The following is a 25,672-nucleotide window of genomic DNA, read 5'->3' as shown; positions in this document are numbered from 1 at the left end:
TGATGGCTTTTGGTTTTACTCTCATCCTTTTGTCAGTCACTTCAGTTCTATTCCCACCACAGAGCTGGCCTTAAGTTTGTCTGTGCCACCTCCGAAGCTCACCAGCACTTAACGTATTACTGACTCCTTGGTTTTACTGCGGTGGAGCTGCAGGTGATTTCTGCCACACCATCCTACAAGACTCCCATGTTCCTGTGTTGTAGCAGAAGTCAAGGTGTAGCGGGCGAAAAGAAATGGTGACAGGACAGTTCCCTGGGGTTTGTCCATGTTGCTCACTACCACATTGATCGAATGATTGATTAAAACCAGTCCTGCATCCCGCAGCCTGTAAGTGAGGTAGTCTGTGACTCATGTCACTTGGAGTACAGGGATGCCCCTTCTTGAGCACTGGAACTTGAAACACACCTGTCAGCTGCTCCATGCACACCTTCAGCACCTTCGGGTAGATGCTGTCAGGTCCTCTAGCCTTGTTTGAGGGAAGGTGTGAGGAGGGGGGTTGACAGAGGGATGGAAGAGCAGAAGTGGCACAGGGTGGGGGACCACAGGAGAGGGGGGAACTGAGTGGTTGATGATGATGGGCCTCTGGGTTGTTTGAAGTGGTGGACTTGTTCTCCCGAGGCTGTGGAGTCCAGACGTTTGCTAGGGGGAGCTGGGGAGTTGCTGTCACAGGGAGGGGGGTAACTAAAAATTACAAGTTATATATATAAATAAATATATATATATATATTATAATATTATATACTTAAGGACGCTATTCTCGAAATCTCACATTTGTTTGCGTATCTTACAGATATATATGTATGCATGTATAAATATATTATAAGCAATTAAGTGGGCCAGAGCAGTGGAGTGATAATAACACTCTCATTACCACTTTACACAACCACAGAGAGAAACACACTGAAGCAAAATTTGAGAAATACAATTTATTCATCACAAATAAAACTGTTTACATATAATGGAGAAGATATTTGGTTTGAAACTGGAGATGGACCCTGTGTCTCTTATACTGGGCCTCCCAAATCGACGTTTAACATGAAAACATAATAAGAGGCTGTATTGTATTCTTACTTATGCAGCGAGGAAGAATATTTTGTTACAATGGATCAATGAAAGAGTACCAACTGTTAAAGGCTGGCAGGGAGTAGTGTTTGATCTAGTGCCATTAGAGTACCTTACATGCATATTACATTTAAAAACAGACCAATTCTATAAAGTCTGGGAACCCTTTTTGAACTATGTAGAGCCTGGTGTTTCTAATATAATGTTGCAGGGATGTTCTTGATTGCTCATACCGTACATGTCTGTAACCCCAAGTATTATTTATATAGATTTGAGCTGATGGTTGTTTTTTGTTTGTTTTTTGTTGTTGTTTTGTTTTGTTTATTTGTCTGCCTGTTTTGATTTTCATTCCTGTGGACCATACTATGTATCCATCCTTTACTTGTAAAAGTGGAAATAATTAATGAAAAATATTGTTAAAAAAAACAAAAAAAACTGTTTACATATGATTCCTTTGTGAATAATATATACGTTTGAATAGTTTTGCTTTAGAAAGAAAAATAACAATTGTTAATAAATCAAAGCACAACAAAAAAAATCAAAGCTATGTTATTATTAAGCGTAAAACTAGAGGGCAGTGACATTTTCCCCTGTTATCCCAGCATCCTTTGACATGGCGTAGAACAGACCGCGTTTGTCAAACAAGTTGCTTGGAGAATCAAACTCCACTATCTTACCAGCATCCAGCACCATTACCCTGCGGAGGAGAAACACAAGCAGACAAGAGTGACCTGCTGAGCAGTGTAAATCCTAACTGGCTAGCAGAGGAGGATCCAGCAGGGGAGCACATTTAAGCATTTCTATGTGTAAATGGATGCATGCATAGATATTGGCGCTCTAAAAATAACATAAAATCAGTTCGGGGTGCCGCAGAGGGCAAGGTGAGAGAGACAGTCTGCTTAGAATTTGCTTTTTTCCATGCCACACAGAAAAAGGAACAAAGTGGATGGATGGTGAAGTGGATGGATAATAGTTGAATGTGTTGATGAAAAAGGTGATGGATTTGTTTTCTAGCTGCATTCCTATAATGACCTCTAATCAAAACAAAGGGCTGATGCAGACTTTGCTGCAGTAAAAATGTCCTTTCAGTGCAAAATAAATTCCAGGTTGAATGAATGAGTGAATCAACTGTATTTACTGTTTAAAGTGATTTTGCCTAAAAAATTGTTGACGTTGCCCGGTGCATGATTTTAAAATTGACTTTTTTCTTTACTCTCAGTTATGATGCTACATATAGATTGGTGGAAGGTTCTTGCTTGCATTAAAGGAATAACATTTACTATGTAATAGCAGTTCTCAAATATGAATAAAATCTATTGATACAATGAATGAATTCAAGGATCCTCCGTCTGAACCATGTCTCAGCCCTCCTTATGTGTCCCCTATTGTGCTGTTCTCAGACTTTGAAGGCTGGTAGCGCTTTTCATGTCCGATCTCATTACAGATGTGCATATCATACAGGGGCTGACTGAGACCTTGCACCTGTGGCCATTAGGCCTCTGTCACAACAGAGGATGAACTCTTGCAGCTGAAAAGCCTGGCCCATGAACCCAGATACTAGATTTTACTAGTCTATTGTTTGGAACTGAAATAGAAGAGGAAGGCACAAAAATAGAGACAAAGATACTCTTAACAACAATAATTATTCGGGCAATAACAAGGATAATATACTATCCCTAGAAGAGCTCAGTGTCTGACATGGTCTGTGACAACTGAGCAATTTGCTGATGAACAAGTGAATATTTTTTTTGTTTGCTTGTTGTGGGAACTGCTGGGTAACTCTATGATATAAGGTATCGACCTTACTATTTAAAACACCTTTGGATAATATATGTTGTGATTTGGCACTATATACAAATAACATTTAATTGAATTTAAACCATGTGATGTATGGTTCAAAGTTCTTTTACAAGTTGAAGTTCAAATTGAAATTGCTAAAAGCTAGAATGCTAAAATACTGAAATTAATTAATTATCAGCTGCAGGTATAAAAGGGAATTTCAGTTTATTTGCCTCATTATATTTGTTATTATTGTCCACCTTGGTAATACATTAAATCAAATTGGTGGAATTAGCTCTTCTGAAAATAAATAAAATGTGCCACATCACACTTCCTAACCTTTTCAAGTTTTAAAGGTCATTTGTGTTTCACTCACCATAGACAAAGCAGAATAATACAGAGGCATGGAGGAATACACATGCAAGTGAAGGAGTGAAATGGATGTCAGGACACCTCCTCAAAGCATTTTCAGGGTCACTCACCTGGAGCTGTCCAAGATGCTGTGCAGTCGGTGGGCGATGGTGAGGATGGTGCACTGCGAAAATTCCTTGCGGATGGTATTCTGAATCAGGCTGTCAGTTTCCAGGTCAACAGCAGCTGTAGCCTCATCCAGGATTAAGATACGAGACTTTCTCAGCAGCGCTCGAGCTAGACACAGCAGCTGTCTCTGCCCAACACTGGGAAGAGAGTGACACATTTGTTTCATAAAGGACAGAGATGAATATAAACCATCATTCTATCTCATATAGATTCAATTCCAACTGAAGTTTAAATACTTCTATTTCAATTCAGTCTATAGACAAGGTGGAAATGTACACCTATAGACATTAACACTTAATATGTATTATCCCACCGGATACCGGTAACATTTGCATCCACTGAAAATGTCAATTACGTCTGTGTTTACTTTCATCACAGATTAAATAAAAAAAATGCTGCATCAGTCAAAGATCATCTCTGGGAAGAAAAGAGAAACAGGGCAAGTTTAGAAGATGGAGAGAAAAAGAAAGAGAGAATGTGAAGAAGATGAGAAGGGAAGAGCAGTTACTACCTAGTTTTATACATTTTTGTAAGAAGCAATCTTTTACCACCTTAGAGGATTTACAACAAATGCTATTGGTTTGTGAGTTTCCCAAATAACTGAACTATTCCCATAAAGGCTAGAAAAGCTGGACTGGTTAAAACTGTCAGCCTTCAATGATTCAGAGGTTATAGATCTGGGTCTGGATAGGTCAGGTTCCTGGATTTAGACTGCAGCTAACGTATTAGTGACTTTGGGAATATAGTGCATCAGGATGATATTACCTCAACACTAAGCAAGTACTTGGAATGAATTGTGTCAGATTTACACATAAACAGGTTACAGGTTACAAACCAGTATTTAAAATAACTCATCATCGGGGCATCAATTATATTCCGTACCCATTTACAGAGAAAAAAATGATGTTTGGCCTACCTGAGGTTCTCTCCTCCCTCTGTGACTTCATATTGTAATTTTTCAGGCAACCCCAATACATAGTTCATCAGATGGGAGAGCTCCAGCACTCTCCAGATGTCCTCATCACTGAATCTGTCAAATGGGTCCAGGTTCATCCTCAAGCTCCCAGAAAACAACACTGGATCCTGCGTCCAGAGGGTTGGATCGATCACTGTACCATTTGACACTGACTGCTGTGTGTGCGGTGAGTGTTTTTGTTTTTGTGAGTGCATGTGTTTACCTGTGGTATGATCGTGAGCCTGCTTCTCAGGTCGTGCAGGCCGATGGTGGAGATATCTATATCGTCAATGATGATGCGACCTCCAGCAGATTCAATTATTCGGAACAGGCAGTTTGTTAGGCTTGATTTCCCAGCACCTGTGCGGCCCACTATACCAATCTGGATGCAGCAAGAAAGATCACACAAAATACATAATGTAACAACGGCTGACACATTTTTATTATTAAGAGTTATAAACTGTCTGAATCTGTTTCTGAATGTAAACAGAGTAAATTTGTGTTCTCAGAAACAAAAATCTAAAGCAATAATCTGTAGCTTTTTCTAATGGTACATTATATGATTCTATATTCTTACTGCAAATTATATATTAAGTTTGTCAAACCTAACACCTAGTAAGCACATTTAATTTATGTTTACAGGAGCAGCATTTCTTCATACTCTGTCCAACTGTAGCCGGCAGACTGTCTAATAAAGCATCTCCATCGGTCCCAGATATAAGCCACCTGGGGGATTAGTATTTTATAGGATTTATAGTCATCTCAGCCTTGTTGCAGATGTTCCAATAACATAAGAAGCTAGCCATCACACGGACACAATTCTATTGGTTGATGGGTAAATTGTTGGTTTTTTCCAGCTGTCTAGATTAAAGCCCCGGTCACACCTGGTATTAAACTGCATCCTGAATGTGTCTCCTGTGACCACTTCTGTTCATATCTCACTCCCCTGCTCTATATGATATACCCATTATGCTCACACACAAACAAGATAATGTATGGGCGCTGAGATGCATAAAAATATGTTTGATTCATCGTGAAACTGAAGCAGGTAAGAGCATGTTAGCTGAGTAGGTGGTCCTACTTGTGTTACCTATGATGCATCTGCGTTCACACAGAAAAATACAATGTGGTCCATGCGTTCCAGACCACCTCAGAATTGGATCTGAGAGATCGGATGCATTTGGTTGTGTTAAGACCTTAACTTACAGCCTACCAGTTATGATCAGATCACTCCAGATGAATGTTAATAACAGGTCTGAATGAGGTCTAATGAAATTTTAATACATCCTTCAGGCTTGTTATACACACACAGTCATGTCTCAATGACTTCAGAGGATATTACATTCACTTGCATTAAATTCCTGGGGAATAGAATGATATACGCTGTTGGGGACTTGCTTCTTTAAGGAAGAAAAGTCCCCACACACAGACACACACACACACAGACACACACACACACACACACACACACACACACACACACACACACACACACACACACACACACACACAAACACACACAAACACAAACACACACACAAACACACACACACACACACACACACAGACCTTCTCAGTGCCCTCTATGTCACAGGTGACTCCATGCAGCACTAGGTCTAATCCAGGTCTATAGCGGACCATGTAGTTGTCAAACTCCAGCTTTCCTTCCTCGGGCCAGTTCTCAGGAGGTCGGTTATCATTTACCCACTCAGCCTATTGAAAACAAAGACACACAGAACAGAATATTAATGGTGGAGTAGTTGTCAAGGCAAACTGTAATATGCTTGTTTATTCAAGAAAATGGTGAGAATGGTCTGCTGCAACATGTGGAAATGGGATCTTGTTCAAAACTCAATCCAACGTACCTCGTTTTCTATCACAGAGTATTCGCTCACTCTCTCCACAGCTACGATATTGGTCTCCAGCTCTGTGTTCATTCTCACCAGCCAGTTGAGGCTCTGTGTTATCTGCAATGTCCCAAGAGGAGAAAGGCCTCTGTTTACATTGTTAGCAATATTATACCTCATCAACACCAGAATCATGAAACTGTAATAATCATTGCCATTTACATCAGTATCATTATCATTATCATCAATGTGTGTGATGCGAGTGTGAGTGTTTCAGTGACTGACGTTAAGGGCGGAGGATATCGACAGGCCGACCAAGCTGCTGTCCAGATTTTCTCTGTTAATAACAGCTAACAGAGCTGAAAAAAACACCACCAGGTTTCCCAGGAACTCAAGACGGATGGCCAGCCATCTGTACAGTAAATACACATGCACAGAAATACACACATAGATTAAAAGTCTCATCATTTACTTAAACACTACAAAATTGAAAATGAAAGTTTGGGGATTTGGTGGTCAATATCTGACCTGTTTGACACAACCCATGGGTAGATGGACCTGAGGTTTTCATCCAAAACTTTTTCATTTTTTTTGAGAAACCTCTCTTGATGGCCATAGGCTCTTATCACTGACAGTCCCATTACTGTCTCACCAAAGTGAGAGTATATAGGAGAGCGAGAAACCGAGTCCAGCCGACGTAGCTGTCTTGAAGAGTTTAAATAGAAGCGCTAAGTGAAGAGAGAGGACAAGACAAAATAACTAGATTGTCGATAGAGCATTTCTCTCTTCAACATACATTGTTTGCATTACATTCTGTTTGGTTTCAAGAAATGTGTCTTTGTTTGTTTTTAATCCTCATTTTTCCTGCTTTATCTTGTTCCGCTTACCTGTATGATGTAGTAGACTACAGCCAGAGGGATGGTGATGGCAATGAAGATAGGAGTGGCGACAAAGATGAGAATCAATGTTGACATTACACTCAACAGGCACTGGATCCAGGAGCGAACACTCGCAGGAATGGCTTCGTCTATCGTGTGAATGTCCTTTAGGAGTGTTAAAAGGGTTGGTCTTCATTAGAGGTAACTCATTACTTTCAAGTGGGCCAAAGCAGATTAAAACAACACAACCTAAATAATACATTTTAAAACGTGTTGAAGAGCCATAGCTCGTTTACAGTTTGCAGTACTTGAATTTAAGTTCATCTGAGAGGACACCAGGGAGAATTTAATTTGGTAATTGATTGAGAAATCTGCTGTCTATTTTAAAATCCTTAAATTGGTGGCCTGACAGTGTCCATATTGATTTTAAATAACAATAATACTTGTTTTTAAAGCCTTTAGTTGTGGTCTTTTACCTCACTAGTTGTTAAGAAGTTTTAAGTTACTGAACCAGTCAGGTCATGAGGCAGCTTTTATGTTTCTAGCCACTGGAACATTCTGCCAGAGGATCTGAGAGTGGCTGAAAGTGCTGATGTTTTAAATACAAAATTAAAAACTATGTCATGAGTCCATCATGTGAGTGTATATGGACATTATTTAATATTATATATATTATCTGTTTGATTAATACTTATTTAAATATTTGTTATTAGTTTGTATATATTTGTTTGAAATTTGTCATGTGCATTAGACAGCAATTTTTTTAATTGACTTTACTGTTCACATTTATTTTATCATATTATCACCTGAACCTGTGCGAAAGGTGCCACAGGAGGAGGAAGGGACACTGTGTTTGAAGGGCTTCTAAAGTGCTTCATCTGTAAGTGTATGAGTCCATCATTTATTCCGTGTGCACCAGAAGCCATGAAATCTCCATGGTAACAAATGCTGCAGGCTGAACTGATGAAGCCGTTTTGTATGAATAGTGAAATAATTTTAACAGTCCAGCAGATCTTGCTGGTATCCAGCTGAGACAATCAGATGCAGACTTAGTCAATCTGCCCTCTCACAATTACATTTTCGAGAATATATTAGTATTATCACCTCAAAGGCAAAAAAGCCAGAACACAAAAGGAATGAAAGAAGAAAATGTGAAAAATCAATAAACACATATGGAAGAATACAAGCTAAATTTTACCTTTGCAAAGCGGTTGACCACTCTTCCAAGTGGCGTAGTGTCAAAGAATACCATGGGAACTCTCAATATGTTTCGGAGGAGTCTTAAGTGCAGGATTCGAGATGCAGCAATTGAACCATTGGCTAAGAGCAGTGTAGCAAGGAACGCAAAGATACCTGTCGTAAAGAAGAGATTTTTCTTTAAATAGAGTGTATTATTATGCCACACACAGTGAAATCTATTTTGCACAAAAACATGAATACCAGTTAGAAAGAATAAATAAACTTAAGACTCGAGTTCATATTTCTCTAGAAAAGCTGTTGAGTACATTTGAGTTTTGCTCATAGATGTTAGGATTATAGGGATGACTAATCACTTTGCTTGTACTGTCTAAATAGGAAAATTTACATTAACGGTAAAAACCAGAATTGTTTCTAATAGGCATTAAAAGCAACAGATACAGTGTGATTAATTTTTCATTTACCCTGCACCAATCCAAGACATGCATACACTCCTATCCTGGTATCCCTGATAGAGTCAGGGTATGTCATGTTGTAGTAGGTCACTGCATCATTAGTCCATTCAGCCAGCCATAAGCTCTGACCAACATATGTGACACTGAGCAAAGCATAACACACCACAGCAGCGATGGAATACACCCAGCCAATGGCTCGCATGTACTGAAGATACACTGAGAACTTCACCTGGATATCAAAGAGCAAAAAACATGTTTTCGAATATAACTTTGTGTCATTTGTGTGGTTAAAAAGTATTTAGGCAGACCAGGAACACATTTATAATACCTGTCCTGTTTCCATAGTTTCCTTCTCTATTATCTTCTCGCCACTCTTTGATTCACCAGCAGACTCTGTTTTTGTTAAACAACTGTTTTTTCTTTTTCTGATACTAGAAAAATTTGAGAAAAATGAAAAAAAATTAGAGAATATACAACACTCCTCTATGACACAATATTTCACACACACACACACACACACACACACACACACATACGTACATACAAGCACAGTGACTTAATCTGACAGCAGAGTCTGCTCTAACCTGCCATATCTCTGGCTGCGGCGGCGGCTGTTCTCTCTCTTCAGCGTCACAGTAATGGCGTCCTCCAAAGCTGAGTCAACATGAGCGTCCTCACTGTCGGAGACGAGAGGCAGGTCTGTGGTGTCTTGGGAATTGTCTGAATAAATATGGTCACACATTATACATCGGGTCTTAAAAGCCTTTTAGAAACTATGTATTTTATTAATTTTTATAATGAGTTTTATCAGTTGTGTCACTTAAAAACTGAAAATTGTGTTTAGTGATGATGCCGTGAGAAAAAAAAGCGTAATAACCTGAATAGGTCCTTTTTCTTTCTTCTTGGGCATATATGTCAAGAAACTCAGAAAAGGCTCCTCTGCTGGCGCGAAGGCTCTGGTAGGATCCGACCTCAGAAATCACTCCATCCAGCAACACCACTATTTCATCAACGTACGGCAAGAAGCTTATGCCATGAGTCACCAGGAGACGAGTCTGTGCAGATAGACACATGGAGCATCGGTGGTGAAACCATAATTTGCTTTAAAAATGTTACGAGATTAACTGCAACAGAAAGCTATTAAATCAGCTTAAATAAGACATATTCAGATACTGAACTGCTACCAATACATGTATTTGACAAATGGAGTCACAAGTGGAACATTTAATGCTGAACAATGCTTTAATGCAGGTTCAGTACAAACCTTATCTTTTAGTAATCCATTAGGTCCAATCACTTTATCAAAGATGTGTTTTCCCACATGAGAGTCCACTGCAGACAAGGGGTCATCCAACAGATAAATATCAGCCTGATTATAAACTGCTCTCGCCAAGCTAATACGTTGCTTCTGACCTCCTGAGAGATTGATGCCCTAAGGGGAGGAAGAAAATAATAGGTTATTATTTGGATATTTGACCAATAATTAATATATGAATCAATAAAATATCACAGTATCATATTAAGATCCCATGATTCTCACCTTCTCTCCAATCTCAGTAAGGTCTCCAGCAGGCAGCAGTTCCAGGTCAGGGCGCAGGGCAGTAGCCTCAATCACCTCCTGCAGCCTCCTCTCATCATTGGCAGAGCCAAACAGGATATTATCCCTCACAGTGGCATTTTGGATCCAGGCTTGCTGTGGCACAAGTGCAAGGGAACCCTGGAAAGGAAGACATGTAAGAGTCAAGCTTTCCTTCTAACCATAGGTGGACCAGCCTCCTAACATATGGACATTTTATTTTACAAAAAGCTTAGAAAGACTAACTTTACTAAAATGGGTTAAATGAGTAAAGCATGGTTATTTTTGATTCTGTGAAGAACAGGAACATTTGGATCTGTCTTTCTTGAGCACCTTTGTACTGTAGGCTTCTACACTTTATATAGCATAGTCTATAGTGTTTGCAACTGCTGAGTATGTTTGAGATAAAAATATTTCTAGCACGGGACTAAAACGAAACTGAAGTACAGAAAGGGCTTGCAATTGGCAAAAGGCAGATGAATGGACTTCCACTCACTCACAGCTATTTTACAATATGGAGTTTAATGAGTTTGATGGATAAAAATAGTGAGCACTTTTTGTGTCATTGCTGCTGCTTATTCTGTATTTTAATAGTCAAATAAAGTCAAGTAGAATCACTAAATTGAGAACAAGGCTGATTTTCTTTGAGTTGTGTGCACACTGCATGTCCTTGGCTAAACATATTTAACACACAGATATAATGTCAGAAATAAGGTTTCACCTGTATGTTGATAAAACCCTTGACCCTGTGCATCTCTCCCAGGAGGGCCGATATGAGAGACGACTTTCCGGAGCCCACTGCTCCCACTACTGCTACCAACCGACCTGGCTTAATGTCTAAGGACACACTGGAAAACACACACAGAGCAAATATTTTGAAAAAGACATCAAAAGACAAGTTTTTGCAGGCATATAACTTAATCTTCAAATGTGTAACGTGTTTAACAAAACAGACATACTCTTTAAGCAGAGGTTCAGCATCTCTTTCCCAAGCAAAGGAACCATCACATACACTGACAGCAGAGTCTAACAAATTAAAACAGATATATACATAAGCCAGAGGACGTTTACAGGAATAAATAAATACAATCTAGTAAATAAGCTTTGCTGCTCTGATGAGAAACACAACTGAAAGCTGACATACCGACATTGGGGTCATGCTGCACAAGGTTACTTTCAAGGTCTTCACCTCCCAGAAACTTTTCCAGGCGATTCTTAGACACTTCTGTCTGAAGGGACAAAGAGCGGTTTAGAGTGGTTCTGCAATAGGATTTGTTTGAGCTCATGAATGAACTGGGCTTCCCTTACTTGAACTAAGATAGCGATGACCATGGGCATCATCGTGAGGGGAAATCGTAGGAGGTTAAAAATCGAGATGGAAGTAAAAGCTTTCTCAGGAGTCAAGATATTTTCTGGGCTCAACAGAACGTACACTGCAAATGATAACACAGAAACCTGCAAGAAAGGACAGGGTGAGGAAAAAATTATTTACAAAGACCATCCTTGACCTGCCTCTTTTTCATCTGTGATGCTCTTTCACAGGACTCACCAAAAGTGGAGTACATGTGAAGAGGAGGGTAGAGACACTTGAAAAATAGGCAAACTTCTTCATGACTTTAAGTTCTTCCTCCCTAATGCCTTCGACCCGGGTCTGGAAGGATGGCTCCCATGCATACAGCTTCAAAATCTGGTGGAAGGCCAAAGACAAAGAGGGGGACGAGGGAGTAGGGGGCATTGTAGAGGAGAAAGGAAAAGGAAGGGTGGGGGAACAGAAGAATAACTTTCATACCTTATGCAGTCAATGTTAATAAACCACAGGAGGCGAATGCAGTACAATACAAAGCTCTGCAGAGGATTTCAGCTTTTTCCTCTCAAGCATAAAAGCCTTTCATATGAGGATGGTCTCACTTGGAGTCGCCCACCTCCATTGATGCGGCTGAAATGTTTTTATCCGAAAAAATGCAATCGAGACGGTAATCTTACACCAGTTAACGATGATCGGAGATACAGTACATGAATTAAAGGAAACATATTATATTTTTTCAATTTCTCTTCCCTCTGCTGGGTTATATACGTTTTTTGTGTATGTAAAAGGACTGCAAGGTAAAAAGTACAAAGTCTATGGTAAAGGGAGCTCTAGTCCTCCACAGTAAACACTGAAGCTCCCGAAAACGCCTCGTCAGTAGTCCAACCAAAACTGACGTCACATTTGTATAATGCACACCTAGTGGATAGTCATGCCCCCAAACAAAGCCAGGTGAAGTGTGATTTCCTACACGCACTGGAAGTGGTTGACCAGTCACGACAGAGTGGGCCAACTGGCCAATCAGAGCGACTTGCCTATATCGGGCAGGGGGCCTTAAAGGTTCAGTGTGTAAGATTTAGGTGAAAGGGATCTATTGGCACAAACTGAATATGAAATAATCCTAATGATGTTTCCATTATGTTTCATCTAAATTGTATGAATTGTTGTTTTCTTTACCTAAGTTTGGTCCCTTTATATTTAAATACTTTATATTTACATCAGGATGGGTTACGGAGGCGGCTTTGTTTTTTACAGTTGTCCAGACTGGACAAATTAAACACCTTTTCAGTTTTTATGACAACTAAAGGCTACCACAGGTTCTCCTTCATGTTTCATGGAAGGGGAGGGTGGGGTGAGGGGCATTCAGCTGCAACACACAACATTCACCACTAAATGTCACTAAATTTGACACTGAGCCTTTAAATAGAAAGGAGCTAAAACCAAGCGTTTCAGACAGAGGCTGAAAAGAAGAGGTGCAACAATCAACAGAATGAGGAAGTAATGTGTTTTTTGAACATTAGAGCATGTAAAGATTTTCAAGTAAGGACCCAAATTAAAATGATCAACCTCAATATTGTATGTCTCCTTTAACTGAATAAGGAAACTCACCTTGATCCCGTTGAGTATTTCATTCATAATCTTCAGTCTCTTGTCTTTATACTTCATGTTGTCTACCTGTAAAGAGATCCGTCGGAGAGAGAGGTTAAATTAAATCAAAATGTTTTTAACAAAAATTTAGAATTTCTCCAGTCTCGAAGACGAACACAATGTCATTGTGGGGAAAACAAATGCTTGGCCCATAATTAACAATTATTTTAAATGACCAGATGCAAGGAAGAAAACTGAGCATTTTATGTTTTTTTGTTGTTTTATTACGTCTGAAGATTTGGTCACCAGTAACCTCCGTTGTATTGGATTCTGCTGCTAAAGTGTTTTGTGGACTCAAACACTTCACCCACCCCTCCATTGACATTGTGGTGAGTAGAAGGTGTATTTTAATTTCTGGGTGAACTATCCCTTTAATTTCCATTACCAGAGTGCAAAGACTAGCCACAAAACAAGATGCATTTCTCAAGATAGGATTATGTGGTTGTTAGGCTGAGCCAACAGAATTTGTTTCTGCTGTTTCTCATGTGGAGTCTACACACAGCAGAGCATTTCTGCACACATCCAATAAAATAATGGAAAGCATGAAAAAACTCATTGTTCACAAATAGTGACGTGGAAATAGAATTAACATATACTTCTTGACAATAATTGTGGTTGGTGTGGTATTTTTATACATAACCCTAACACACACACTACATTATTCTCTCAAGCTTTGAGAACTATCCTGTCTATAATGCAATTCTGCTGACCTGGAGAAGTCTGGACTTTGTAGTGAGCAGCACATTCAATGGTGCCACCAAGAACATGATTGTCAGTCCGATTAACGAAGCAGGTCCGATCTCCGCCCACAAGAAAATAATAGACAGGATGATCTGCAGAGGGCAGGACCAAACCAGGTGTATGAAGGATGTCACATCATGGAAGCACTGGGCATCAGCTGATATCATGTTCATCGTTTCCCCGACTGTCGACTCTTTGCGGTGGTCATTAGACATCACTATTGCCTTGGAAAAAGGGAAAAAGAGGGATATGCAGGATGAGATGGAAGAGGAAAGGAAGCAAGAGGACAACAATGTGGTGGAAGCTGCAATTGTTAGTATTATTATATTTGACTGATGGTGTGTGGTTATTATAAAACACGCATACAAGTAGGAGACAGTGCCTAGCTGAGGGAGTTTATCTCATGGGAAACAAGGGTGACTGTAACACAGAACATGTTGCTTTTTTTTGGCAGCAATTATGTGCTCATCATCTACCTATTATTTACTCCACTGTTTGGGGATAGCATCATCGCCATACTCTGATAAACTACAGCTTATTTTTATTTTGCCATATTGGACAGACACAGACATTCACAGGATTTGCAGGTGTGGGTCTCCATCATGGCAACAGCATTCATAGAATCACTTTGTCTTTAGCAAGTTGTCTTTAAAGTAAAAACACAACCTTTGCTTTATATCGACCCAAATTACGAAGCTTTTATTTTGTAAAGTTGGGAACTTGGGTCTGAAGATTGTGACATATGTCTTGGGTGGGTGATGAAAACTACAAGTGGTAATTTGTTTCATACAGAGGAAGCTCGCAGTCTGAGATAAAGTAAGAAAATGTCATTGCACTGTCACTCCTCTTACCTTTTTGTACACAGCATCCATGATGGCAGTGCGGGTCTGTATCCCCAGCAGAAAGCAGCGCTGGAAGTACTGCTGCAAGCACAAGGACTGCAGAATGGCAAACACCAGGAGCAAAAGTGAATACAGATACCCCACCCAGGCATAGCTGGATTTGTCCTGAATGAAGGAGATCATCGCTCTGGCAAAAGAGAATAGCTAAAAGTTATAAAGCAACACAAGGTACTGTGGTATCTCAATCATCTAGCTGCAGTTATCTAACACTTAATCATATTAAGTATTATATTTTCCTTCATTTTGTTTTCTGTTTACTTACCTTACCATGTCCCCTCCCCCTGTGAGGCATGGTGAGATGTGCTGATTAAACTAACCACTGACTCAATGAGTGAATGATTCAAAGGTTGGATTATTCTCAAATATGCAGCACAGCAGTTTTATTTTAGCTTTGTAGGACGTGAACTGAATTGTACGCAAGTCTGTTTATAGGTTTTGGGGGGTAAGTACTGTAATCCGTGTGTGGAAATAGAAGCTTTATGTAGCTTCAGAGGGAGCAAGAGTTCCCAACAATGAGGCCATAGGGTGTTTTTTACACTTTCATTGATGTCTCGGGGAATAATTCATGTAGTAAAGTTATTCTAGTTACCTTTTTTAACTGTCCTTTTCAAATTTTTGAGCAGCAATCCACTGTATGTAGTTGTGACTATATTGGCTCCCTGTGGTATACAGTGAGCATATAGCATCCATAATGGCCCTAACCTCTGAGTTAATGATTGCATGAGTGCTGACAGGGGTGAGGAAGCATTGAGCAGTAAACACTAAATACGACTTTATTGTCAGTTAGGTTCAAGGTTTATCATCTAATTTCGTAAGGACCAATAAAATAACCTAAAACAATCAAAATCAATTAAAAAACTGTAAAAACTCTTAACACACATCAATCTGAACAAAATTTGCGACATATTCTGACCATGATGAGGGGAGATTATTTAAAAAAACTTGACTCACTTCAGAATTTGAGGACCGGTGAACACCAGTATGTCCTGCACAACTTTAAAGGCGGCCGATATGATGAAATCCATTTTAAAGCTCTTGAAAATTGTGCTATACAGCCACGATTTGGGAAAGTCAGCTTTCTCTCCATTTTTCTTTTTTTGATCTTTCTTTCCCTTTTTCTCCTGAAGAAAAATGTTTGAAGAACAATGAATCTGGCACAACAGGCAAATCAATCAACAGTTCTATTAGGTACAAAAACCCATTTGGATTGGAAGAGAATGTATTGAATACTGTGTGTGTGTTCAGTGTGTTTCTCTGCACACCCTCACCATCATCAACACATCCTGACGGATGCCTACACTCAGGCCGTTGCTGAAGCCATTTTCGAAGGCCTCCTCCTCACCTTTGGCTCTGTTCTTTTGCTGTTTCTTCTTTAGTCGTTTTTGGAGGCGAATGCGTGCTGCAGCCAAGCTCGACTGCATGAAAGACTGAAAGACTTGGCTGATGGAAGCAGTGTTGTCAGCCTCTTTCAGCTCCCACAGGTCGTCCTGAGCCAGTGACTGCTTGTAGCCCTTCACCGCCATACTGCAGAAACAAAGAGAGGTTACTAGAAATCATGGTGTATGTTTGTATTCTTACTGTCGCAAACTCTTGTTCACCTGTTAAACCAGCTGAAGGTGATTCTTCTCAAGAATGGAGCACCAACCTCTGGATTCTGTGGATAGAAAAAATCATAAAACAAGCAGCTCATAGATGGATGATAAGCAATGTAAATTCTGTGAATTATGATACAAAATGCTTCTATTTGGGTTTCCAGCTACCTTTTTTATTGACTCCTCCATTTCTGGGGGGACATCAGCCAAAGCAGAGAGAACAAGTGCAATAATTTGGAGCCCAAAGGAAATGAAGAAAAGGCAAAAACGAGGGACATCACTGATCACTCCCTCCTGAGTGAAAGAAATATGTTTAGAGTTCCTGGCAGGTGGACAACATGATAGATCCCCAAAAGTGAAGCCAAATCACTTGCCCGTTTGACATATTGGCTGTAGTATAGGTCATAAACCCTGCCTCCTCCATATCAGCAAATTGGACCAAAATAAAAAGTCAACATATGCACTAAATTAATTTTTTTACAATGTTGGTTTTCCGTCATTTTAGGTAGTTCTTATCACACAGACGTATGTTCAAGTGTTTTCTGGCTAATTTGGTTTTGTTATTTGATGCTATAAAAATAGGGTGAAACACCATGATTGACGACTGAATCATGATTGGTTGATCACGGATATTGACATGACCTTGATATTGCAACTTTCTCCCCAGAGCACTATACTGCAAAGACTCTGGCTCAAAATTAGGTGAAACGATGGCGGCACCTGTATCTGGGATAATTTAGTACAATGGAATGAACTGGAGACATGTCATACGTCTATGATTTTGCTCATACGTCTTGTATCATATGAAAATCAACATATGGACGTGTTAACAAGGTTTTGGAGGAGGTCTTTCATTGTGAAGGATGTGCAACAGTGAGTGGTGCATTAGTGATACATCTGGTGAGGTGAGATGCATCACATCAGGTGCTTGCATTGCATCTGAGTAATGATTTGTTTTTTGCTAGCTCCTTACTCGTTCTGAAGTCTTTTGCTCATACCTGCTTGACTGCCTCTCGTGTCAAGGTCTGGAAAGGGAAGATGTTGCAAACAGAGAGCAGCCACCAGAAGAGGAAGAGAGTGGTGGAGTCAATTGCTCCTTTCATTCGTCTCACTGCTTCCTGGCACAACATCAGAAGGATCTAACGAAGAAGATTATGTCAACATGAAAAAACCTACCGTCTTTCCATCTTGGGCACCAAAGCATATACAAAATTAAATGTAAAAAAAATACAAAATATATCTACCCATGTGACAGCATACAGGATGGGGTTTACATAGTATACAGCAGGGTGTTTCTCTGTTGAAGGGTGGCCTTCATGTGGACCATGGTCCTCTCCTATTGTGACTGCCAGGTCCGCAATGGCCGTCAGGAACAACAGAGACACCACAAACTGAGGGGAGGACAGACAGGTGAGTCTGAAGGCATGGTGGACCAGTGGTTAGCACTGTTGGTTAAATGGAGACTCTATAGTGCTATTAAAGTCTAAAAACAACTGCACTTTATTTGACTCTGGTTATTTTGTTGAGGGAGATGAGGTAAATGTGATTTTAAGAATTTTTAAAGACATAATGGGATGTTTTTGTGGACAACATTTATATATAATATTTAATTATAATACAAAATAATGTTGTTCTGTTTATTTTCCCTACTGTACGCCTTACCTGTTTGCAGAGGTAGAGCTTGGACAAGTGTCTGCTCTCCACTTTCGTCCTCCTGCAGAGAGACACCAGGTGATACGGGGCACAGAGCCACAGGAATCCCAAGGGAATCCACACCAGCACCGTCTGCTGCATACATACTGGCAGATCTGGCTCTGCTCCGATCAGATATGAATCATTCTGAAGTGCAAAAACACAAACATACACATGACTCATTCATGAACCACTGGAGCCCCAGGCACCACAGGGACACCCCATATGTCTCTGATTAGAAATTTAATAAACAGCCATTCAAGAGATTAAAGCCGATAAGTCGCTGCTCCCTATGTGCAGCGGCATGTTCAATGTGCACTGTTGGTGCTAATGGACGGAGAAGAACATGGTGTGAAAGGAGCTGTAACCTGAGGGGTTTATTGCATTACAAGAGTAAAAGACCCCGGAAGAGATCAGAAAATTGTGCAGTTTCAAATCTAATGTCAAATTATATTTATTAGCATTTAAAGCTATTCAGTTTGGCATGATACATGATGAAAAAAGCAGCAAATCATCTCATCTAATTTAGTTAACTCTAGTTTGAAGAAGCTGAAACCAGAGAAAAATGACTAAAATTATGAATAATTTATTAAAAAAAAGTAATTGTTTAAAAGTCAAGAATGTATTTAATTATATAATGGTTATTTTTTAGATTGAATTAATCACATATTTTTAGACAGAGTAATAGTTGAATAGTGTGTGCTGTAGTTACTGTATATGCCGAGTCATGTCTTACTCAATGGTCACATGTTTACTGAGCTCACTGTGTACAAGGGTTGAACACATAAAACACTCATAAACGCATTATCGAAAATATTTTCACCTTTTCAAACGTTTCTTTTCTCTCCAGCTTTTAGTAGTTAGTAGTGTGTGTGTGTGTGTGTGTGTGTGTGTGTGTGTGTGCGTGAGTGCATACTTTAGTATTTCATTGCTGTATGGATTAACATTATGGAGTCAATATGTATTCTATGTTTTACAATAAAGCACATTACATCTACGACTGTGTGAAATGTGCAATTCAAATTAAAACGGATTCATTGATTGGCCTCACACATGATGTAGGTGAATGTAAATAATAATAACACAATCACATACAGATGTCCCACAACACTGCGACTTTTGAGATGTTGAAAGAATTCAGTTTTTCTATAGTCTGTTTCAATGAGGTAATTATTGTTTTGTCAGGTCTCAAAGTTTGGATCCGTTGGAGATGTTTTGTATTACAGGTGTTAGCGGTCATCCTCTACTTCATTACATTTACTGTCTTAGCGAGTGATCATATATATTTGTGTGTCAGGTTATTCAAATTCCCAGTCTAAAGAAAGTGTCATGGTCATCTTCAATTTTCCTCAACTTCTAATGTCTATTTTTATCTGCATTTACTCTGGTTGTTAAACTCACCCAGAAAATGGAGCCACAGTAGTCCTCCAACGCTGCAGCACACATGGCCCACACGTGTGGCTTCAGTTGCTCTCAGAAGACTAGACAACAAAGTTGCCTTTTGCCCTCTGCTCAAACGCTACTGAGAGTAACTCAAACGCTCCGTCACTCTCCCCTGTCCACCCACACTCCAGAGACAATTGCAGGACGTGACTCTGAGGGACTTAAACCCATGAAGACTTTAAAGCCAAAAGAAAACCTTGGGACTTCCTCGTGCAAAGACAACACATTAGTGTGCCGAAACTGTTGAGGATTTACGTGAAGAGCAGGAGCAAGTGAGTTAGTAATTAACTTGGGTCCCGATCTCTTTCTTTTTTAGGCTCAAAGTTGCTGTTTAATCTTAGCCAGTCCTCACAGCTCGTCTGTCAACTGCCAGAAGCACACACACACAAAAAGGAGTCCTCCTAATGTAAATAATCCAAATGTAAATGAGACCACTCAGTCTTTAGATCCGCCCCTGAAACACTCTCCTGTGTTCGAATTTGTCTCAACATTTCATGCATGGAAGAGGACAAAGGGAGACATAACATTGCACAAGTTCTCCTCAAATGGTTTTCCTCTGTTAGGGGGATGGACAACCAAAAACATGAGAATGGGAGGGGTGCTCAGTCTATCCCATGTGTTTCCACTCACTCTGAACCATTTTCACCAAAGTCACATTAGATTAATTTCTGGTGATAATTTTGGGAGAGGGAAGATTTGTTATTCTCCACAAACAAATATACATGTTGTTTAGAGGAGTTTAAGTCAAGAGACAGATTAACTTCCTTGGTGAGTTCCCTCTGCAGATTCAGACCAAGGATAGTTTACTGTGATGATCCCAAATACAGATAACCCTACTGATTGCGTGAATGGTTAATCATTTCATGTATGATAACAAAGAAAATGGTGGCAGAGTGGCTGACTCATTGTGTGTACAGCCTCAAGGACAGCCACGTGAAGCAAAGGTGAGCACGAAGAGTTGCCTTAGAGAGAGAAAAGAAGATATAAGTAGGTTATCATATATTCTTTCCGCCCAAGGCTCTTTGAACAAAACATGTGACTATGTAAACTTGTGGTGAAAAGGTCCAGAGCGAGCAGATATCCACAGTGAGATGCTTGTTTCTGTCTGTGAAAGTGAAGTTGGTTTTAGGCTCTATTGTCATTAGCATTGTCTTCAAACTCAGATAATAATAACTGATATTGGTTTTGAAATCTCTAAATTGCATGACAGTCATCCAGGTACATGTGCACATATACAACTGTGTGTGTTTCTTAAAGATGTTACACATCTCAGCTTCTTCACTTCTAAATGAGTAGTGGTTAGTAGTAGTAAACTTGGCGTGGATCTGGATAGTGATCTGGATTTTATGAATTGAAAGATATATTTTTATTAGGGGGGATGGTCTTTATTCAATTTATGTACAGTAACAATTATTTCTTTCAACTATATCAGATAACAGATATATTGCCTGCATTTAATGTGAGCAGTTTTTTTTGGTGCATAATTTTAACTAACAAGTTAAATTCAGCACAAAGAAAGAAAAAGAGATGCTTCACCTTTCATTTGACTTCGCAGTGCTCCTGATCATTGTAACAGCAGTTGTCACCAGAGGCCATTTGTGAAAGGTGTTGAAAATCACCCAAATGCAACTGTTCTGAAATATTTAAACTCATTGAATTTCAATTTTAAATATGATGAATTACACTAAACCGTTTGCCTTTTCTTGCTCTCCAGTTAAGATAATTACCTTAATGATCCCTTCAGGGGAAACTCTATTTATCATAACAGTGGGGAGTAGTAGTGCAAGGGAACATCAAACAACCGCATCAAACCAAACAGAGTGCGTCCCCTCTGGCTCTCCATACATTACAGGTTCTGTTACTTTTACCCAGAGTTACCCATGTGCGATCACACTTTGTGTGTGTGAGTATGTGTGTTATAAATCATACTGAATTACAGTAGCAATATTGAAGTAAGTTTGCTTAGACAGTCATGTTTCCTGAAGGAGAGATCATTTTATGGGGAGATCTTGAGTTATTCTGACAAAGTTGTTTTTTGGGTCAGTTCTTGTACACAATTTAACCTGTGGTATAAAACTGTTTTCTTCTGACTTCCTATTGGTCAGCTCCTTCACTTAATGACATCACAGGGTCATTGACTCTCAAATATATCACTTAGAATGCTGCTTGTGAAGTCACTTCTTACTGCGAGATACTGAGACTTAAATAAGTAGCTCCAGCTCAACACCCATAAACATTAAGATAATGATATACCTGCCCTAACTCAAACACCTCATAATTACAGCTACAGTAGCTGGTGTAAACAAAGCATTAATATACCCAGTTTCATCAATTTAGTACTTCAGTACCGGGGTTATTAGATGAACAGTGAACAATGAAACAAAGTACACTCAAGTGTTGAAATCTTCTTACTTTTATTAGATTCTTCTCACAACATTGGATCAAGTCATTGTGTTTATGTGGTTGTAAAAAATAAAGTACAGGAGGTCACAGCTTTGCCTAACTTCCATTGTAAATACAGAGCTGTAACTGAATACAGGTAAATTACAATGCAAATGGAAAACCCATTGTTTAGAAAACAGCTAGGGCTTTTAACGAGCACATTTTTAATCTTTAAGTTAAATTACAATTTACAGAGATACTTTAATGGACTGCACATCCCAACAGGCAGTGAGGCCGTCCCTGAGCTCTTACTTTAAAAGGACTGTTTTCATCAGTGATTAGAAAAAAAGTGGAGAAAAAGCACTCTGTGGCAATTCCGAAATTATTCAATGGCTTGTCAGTAAAATTACTCGTGGTCACTTTTGAGGTATCTTGTCTTTTATCAGTCATGATTGTGCAGTACCCATTCACAAGGTATTTCTGGCGATTGCATTTAGAGTGCGGACTTTGCTCACATCTGCCACCTTCAGGCCATACTCGGGTGCTGAGAAAGCAGCTCCCATCGTCACACATGTGTTCCTGCGCATGAAAACGTTGCTGCTCAGATGGCAATAACAAAACTTTTAATTTCTTATCCCATCTTTGAAATTTTTCATATTAATTGAGGCTGAATGTAAACAAACCTGAACTTCATGGCAGAATCCCTACTGGAGCGGGCTGAGGAGTGAAACTCTTGAGCTCCTGATCCCTCCAAAATCCTCTGTAGATTCCTCTCTGTGATACCTCCTCCTGTTGCACAGAACGTATAAACAAAAGGGCTGAAAACAACTCATAATACACATGTAAATGGTGAATCTTTTCAAACAATAAAGGCACTGACCTGGCATTATGACAATTCTGCCTTTAGCCTGTTGAATGGAGATTATGATATCAAATTAAAAGCTGACCTTCACAGTTAAACAAGCACTTATATGTTTGCACACATACTTGATCAATGATCCGTTTAATGAGAGGGAGTCCCTCCAGAGCCGAGCTGTCACAGCCACTTGTCAACACGCGCTCGAACCCTAATGATACCAGAGTCTCCAGAGCAACCGTTGGATCATGAACCAGATCAAAAGCTGCGGCAGGATCAATATTACAGTACACAACACAACTGAGTACATCCCTGTGCAATAGCCCTAACATACTGATTCAAAATTATTTTTAAATTTAAGTGTAGAGTAATTTATCTATAGTATGATTAAGTGTAAACAGGTTAGTTAGATTCGAATGAAATACAAAACCTCCATGCAACAAAAGTCAGGTTACCTGTCATCATGACAGCAAGAGTGTTTACATTTACATCTGTGATTTCTAATCAGAGTGAGTGGCATGAAGAAACTTGACTGAGAGACTTGAAAATGATGTGAGAGGATAGAAGATCCTCAGTAAGATACTGAACATAAAGTATAACACAGCTGCAGTAGCAGCTAGGTACCACTATACTGATAACAGGTGAGTGTCCTCTTAAAATGGAGGATGCTCAACTCCCTGTTTGCGCAATCTTGTCCTGAAAAATAGATGGGTCCGTGCTTCTGACTTGGCACAAGCATTATCTGTGGAAAATTGAGTTTTAGCGAATTCTCAGACACTGTGGATTCCCTATGAATTACAAGATGAAACTTTGCACAGGTACAAGAAAAGAGGCCTAATGAATTTCAGCAGGAACCGTCTTTGGTCAGATGAAAGGGGGGGGGGTTGCCATGAATTTTTTCAGGTCTATTTGCTTTTGCTTACCTCGGTGGAAGGTGACAGGCAAAGGACGAGCAGCAGCTGGAGAGAAAACAGAGATAATCAGAAAACTCAAAGTTGAACTAGAAGTAAAACATTTACATTACCTGTTATAATTACCAGCAAGGATGAAAATATTTTTTTCTTTATTTATAAATGATTTGTTTCTGTTTTAGTCCTTTGAGGACTACGAGGTTAATTTCTCACCACAAACATTGCAGCAGGGCTCCTGGCAAGTAATTAATGATATTGAATGCTGCACAGATTGAGATGCCTTTAAAGAAGGGACAGATTTTTGTGTACCTTCCCCTGAGCTGACTAATGTGTGCAGATTTTAATAAGCACAAAACCTTTTCACTGCTGTCATTTTAACTCGTCATTGTCATCTGGTGTAAATTCCATAACAGAACAGGTAAGTGCAATCCTGTCATTGTTAATATTAGTAATCATATCTGTTCCTTTCCTGCTATAATCTTATCCCCAGAGAGGAATGTTTTTTCATCCTCTCAGCAATGTTAAGAACAAATGCCGTTTTTTTAATCGCCTTGGCACATGAAAAAAAAACAAGGATTCCTCATTTACTTTCAGTGTCTGAAAGTCAAATTAAAAATTACATTTTGATTAGGCAGGATGCGTTTTGGCGACATTTAAAGTTAGAACATTGCATCTTACATGACATTTCTGTTGTGTTTAAATGTTTTTCTTTATCATGGACTGTTTTAGTTTAGTCCTTTTTGAGTCTATATAGCTCAAATACACAGGCAGAAAATACCTAGCAACTCTATACAGAGTTCTGCATCCACCCGTCCATCCTCCGTCAGGGCTCCCAGCACCAGTCCATCAGCCCCATGGCTCTTCATCAGCTCAATGTCCTTCCTCATCACCTCCACCTCCTGGTCTGAGTACAAGAAGTCCCCTCCACGAGGCCTTATCATGGCATAGATGGGAATTTTGACATGCTGCTTCACGACCTGCAGCAGACCTGTGGCAAAACAAATAACTGTGAGACCTGTAACAGTGTGTGCTCGCCATGTTTCAGATTCTCAGTGAACATCTGCTGAATGATGATGCAAAATGCTCACCGAGACTGGGAGTGAGGCCTCCCTCCAGGAGACTGGAGCACAGTTCAAGTCGGCCTGCACCTGTGCAGAGACAAACACTCATAGCAAACAATCTTCCTGTGTGAGCATGAGCCTTGAGAAATGAAATGACCAGTATGCACTTCGCTGTAAACTCAAGTCAGGCTATTTACAGCGCTTCGGCCGACTCGGATTAACAGCTTTCATGATGTATTTCGAACAGAGTGAGTAGGTCCTGCTGGGTTTAATACAAGAAGCTCAGCAGTGTTTACTACACATCACTGACCTCCTCGTTCAGCATTGATGGCAGACTCCACAGAGTCCACACACACCTCCATCAGAAAGCCCTCTGCCATACTGACACACACACACACACACACACACACACACACACACACACACACACACACACACACACACACACACACACACACACACACACGGGCAGAAAAGGATTGTTAGTGAATCTGTTAGCTTACACGTACACATTGCTAAGCTAACAACTTTAGCTATCTGTCAGACTCACTTCCTCTCGATACATGGGACCGTGTCTGGGGGCGGACTGACGTCAGTGTGTTGTCTGACGGACTCAGTTTTCCTGCGGCCAGAGAAATCTGTGGATCAGCCATTTCCCGGTTGTTACATTTAAAACACCAGGTACAACGGGTGGGCGGTACTTAGCTACAGGAGCGTGACCGCCCGTGCGGGACACGCTGTAGTTCAAAACACTGAAGAATCACCTGAGCGCATCCGTACTGAAACGTATATGAAAATAAATAAATAAGAATATTCATATTAATATCATTAATGAGAGGTATTGTGTTTA

The 25,672-nt window shown here is 39.8% G+C and overlaps 2 protein-coding genes across 2 annotated transcripts; both read right to left on the bottom strand.

Moving 5' to 3' along the window:
- Window positions 1-911: 911 nt before the first annotated feature.
- abcc2 (ATP-binding cassette, sub-family C (CFTR/MRP), member 2) lies at window positions 912-20,020 on the bottom strand. Its single transcript, XM_069538898.1, has 32 exons — window positions 19,571-20,020; window positions 18,140-18,316; window positions 17,722-17,868; window positions 17,476-17,616; window positions 16,646-16,771; window positions 16,484-16,539; window positions 16,154-16,409; window positions 15,837-16,006; window positions 14,835-15,012; window positions 13,953-14,207; window positions 13,204-13,269; window positions 11,839-11,976; window positions 11,598-11,744; window positions 11,434-11,518; window positions 11,249-11,315; window positions 11,011-11,137; window positions 10,254-10,430; window positions 9,978-10,145; window positions 9,591-9,768; window positions 9,298-9,433; window positions 9,042-9,144; window positions 8,723-8,942; window positions 8,260-8,414; window positions 7,071-7,226; window positions 6,712-6,911; window positions 6,469-6,595; window positions 6,202-6,303; window positions 5,906-6,049; window positions 4,560-4,718; window positions 4,298-4,464; window positions 3,324-3,518; window positions 912-1,759 (listed from the first exon to the last, which is right to left on the bottom strand). The coding sequence occupies exons 1-32, from the start codon at window positions 19,613-19,615 to the stop codon at window positions 1,630-1,632; spliced, it is 4,698 nt and encodes a 1,565-aa protein (XP_069394999.1). The 5' UTR covers window positions 19,616-20,020; the 3' UTR covers window positions 912-1,629.
- A 1,989-nt stretch (window positions 20,021-22,009) lies between these two features.
- cutc (cutC copper transporter homolog (E. coli)) lies at window positions 22,010-25,558 on the bottom strand. The gene is made up of 9 exons (XM_020094106.2): window positions 25,373-25,558; window positions 25,133-25,203; window positions 24,850-24,909; window positions 24,540-24,749; window positions 23,774-23,809; window positions 22,982-23,115; window positions 22,875-22,902; window positions 22,678-22,783; window positions 22,010-22,573 (listed from the first exon to the last, which is right to left on the bottom strand). Exons 2-9 carry the CDS (start codon window positions 25,200-25,202, stop codon window positions 22,462-22,464), a joined length of 756 nt encoding a protein of 251 aa, XP_019949665.2. The 5' UTR covers window position 25,203; window positions 25,373-25,558; the 3' UTR covers window positions 22,010-22,461.
- Between the last annotated feature and the right edge of the window lie 114 nt (window positions 25,559-25,672).

The sequence above is a fragment of the Paralichthys olivaceus genome, chromosome 14 (genome assembly GCF_024713975.1).
Source record: "Paralichthys olivaceus isolate ysfri-2021 chromosome 14, ASM2471397v2, whole genome shotgun sequence".
Lineage (NCBI taxonomy): Eukaryota > Metazoa > Chordata > Actinopteri > Pleuronectiformes > Paralichthyidae > Paralichthys > Paralichthys olivaceus.
This window is presented reverse-complemented; position numbering and strand designations above follow the sequence as displayed.

What these genes read in the sequence shown, in the direction of transcription:
- cutc (XM_020094106.2), bottom strand. Translation starts at nt 25,202, where the DNA reads ATGGCAGAGGGCTTTCTGATGGAGGTGTGTGTGGACTCTGTGGAGTCT. An exon ending in ACTCTGTATAGAGTTGCTAG is followed by an intron (nt 23,810 to 24,539) that starts GTATTTTCTGCC and finishes TTTTCTCTCCAG; the next exon opens with CTGCTGCTCGTCCTTTGCCT. An exon ending in TTAAACGGATCATTGATCAA is followed by an intron (nt 22,903 to 22,981) that starts GTATGTGTGCAA and finishes TCCATTCAACAG; the next exon opens with GCTAAAGGCAGAATTGTCAT.
- abcc2 (XM_069538898.1), bottom strand. Translation starts at nt 19,615, where the DNA reads ATGTGTGCTGCAGCGTTGGAGGACTACTGTGGCTCCATTTTCTGG. An exon ending in AGCTCTACCTCTGCAAACAG is followed by an intron (nt 17,869 to 18,139) that starts GTAAGGCGTACA and finishes TCCTCCCCTCAG; the next exon opens with TTTGTGGTGTCTCTGTTGTT. An exon ending in ACCGGTCCTCAAATTCTGAA is followed by an intron (nt 15,013 to 15,836) that starts GTGAGTCAAGTT and finishes CTCTTTTGCCAG; the next exon opens with AGCGATGATCTCCTTCATTC.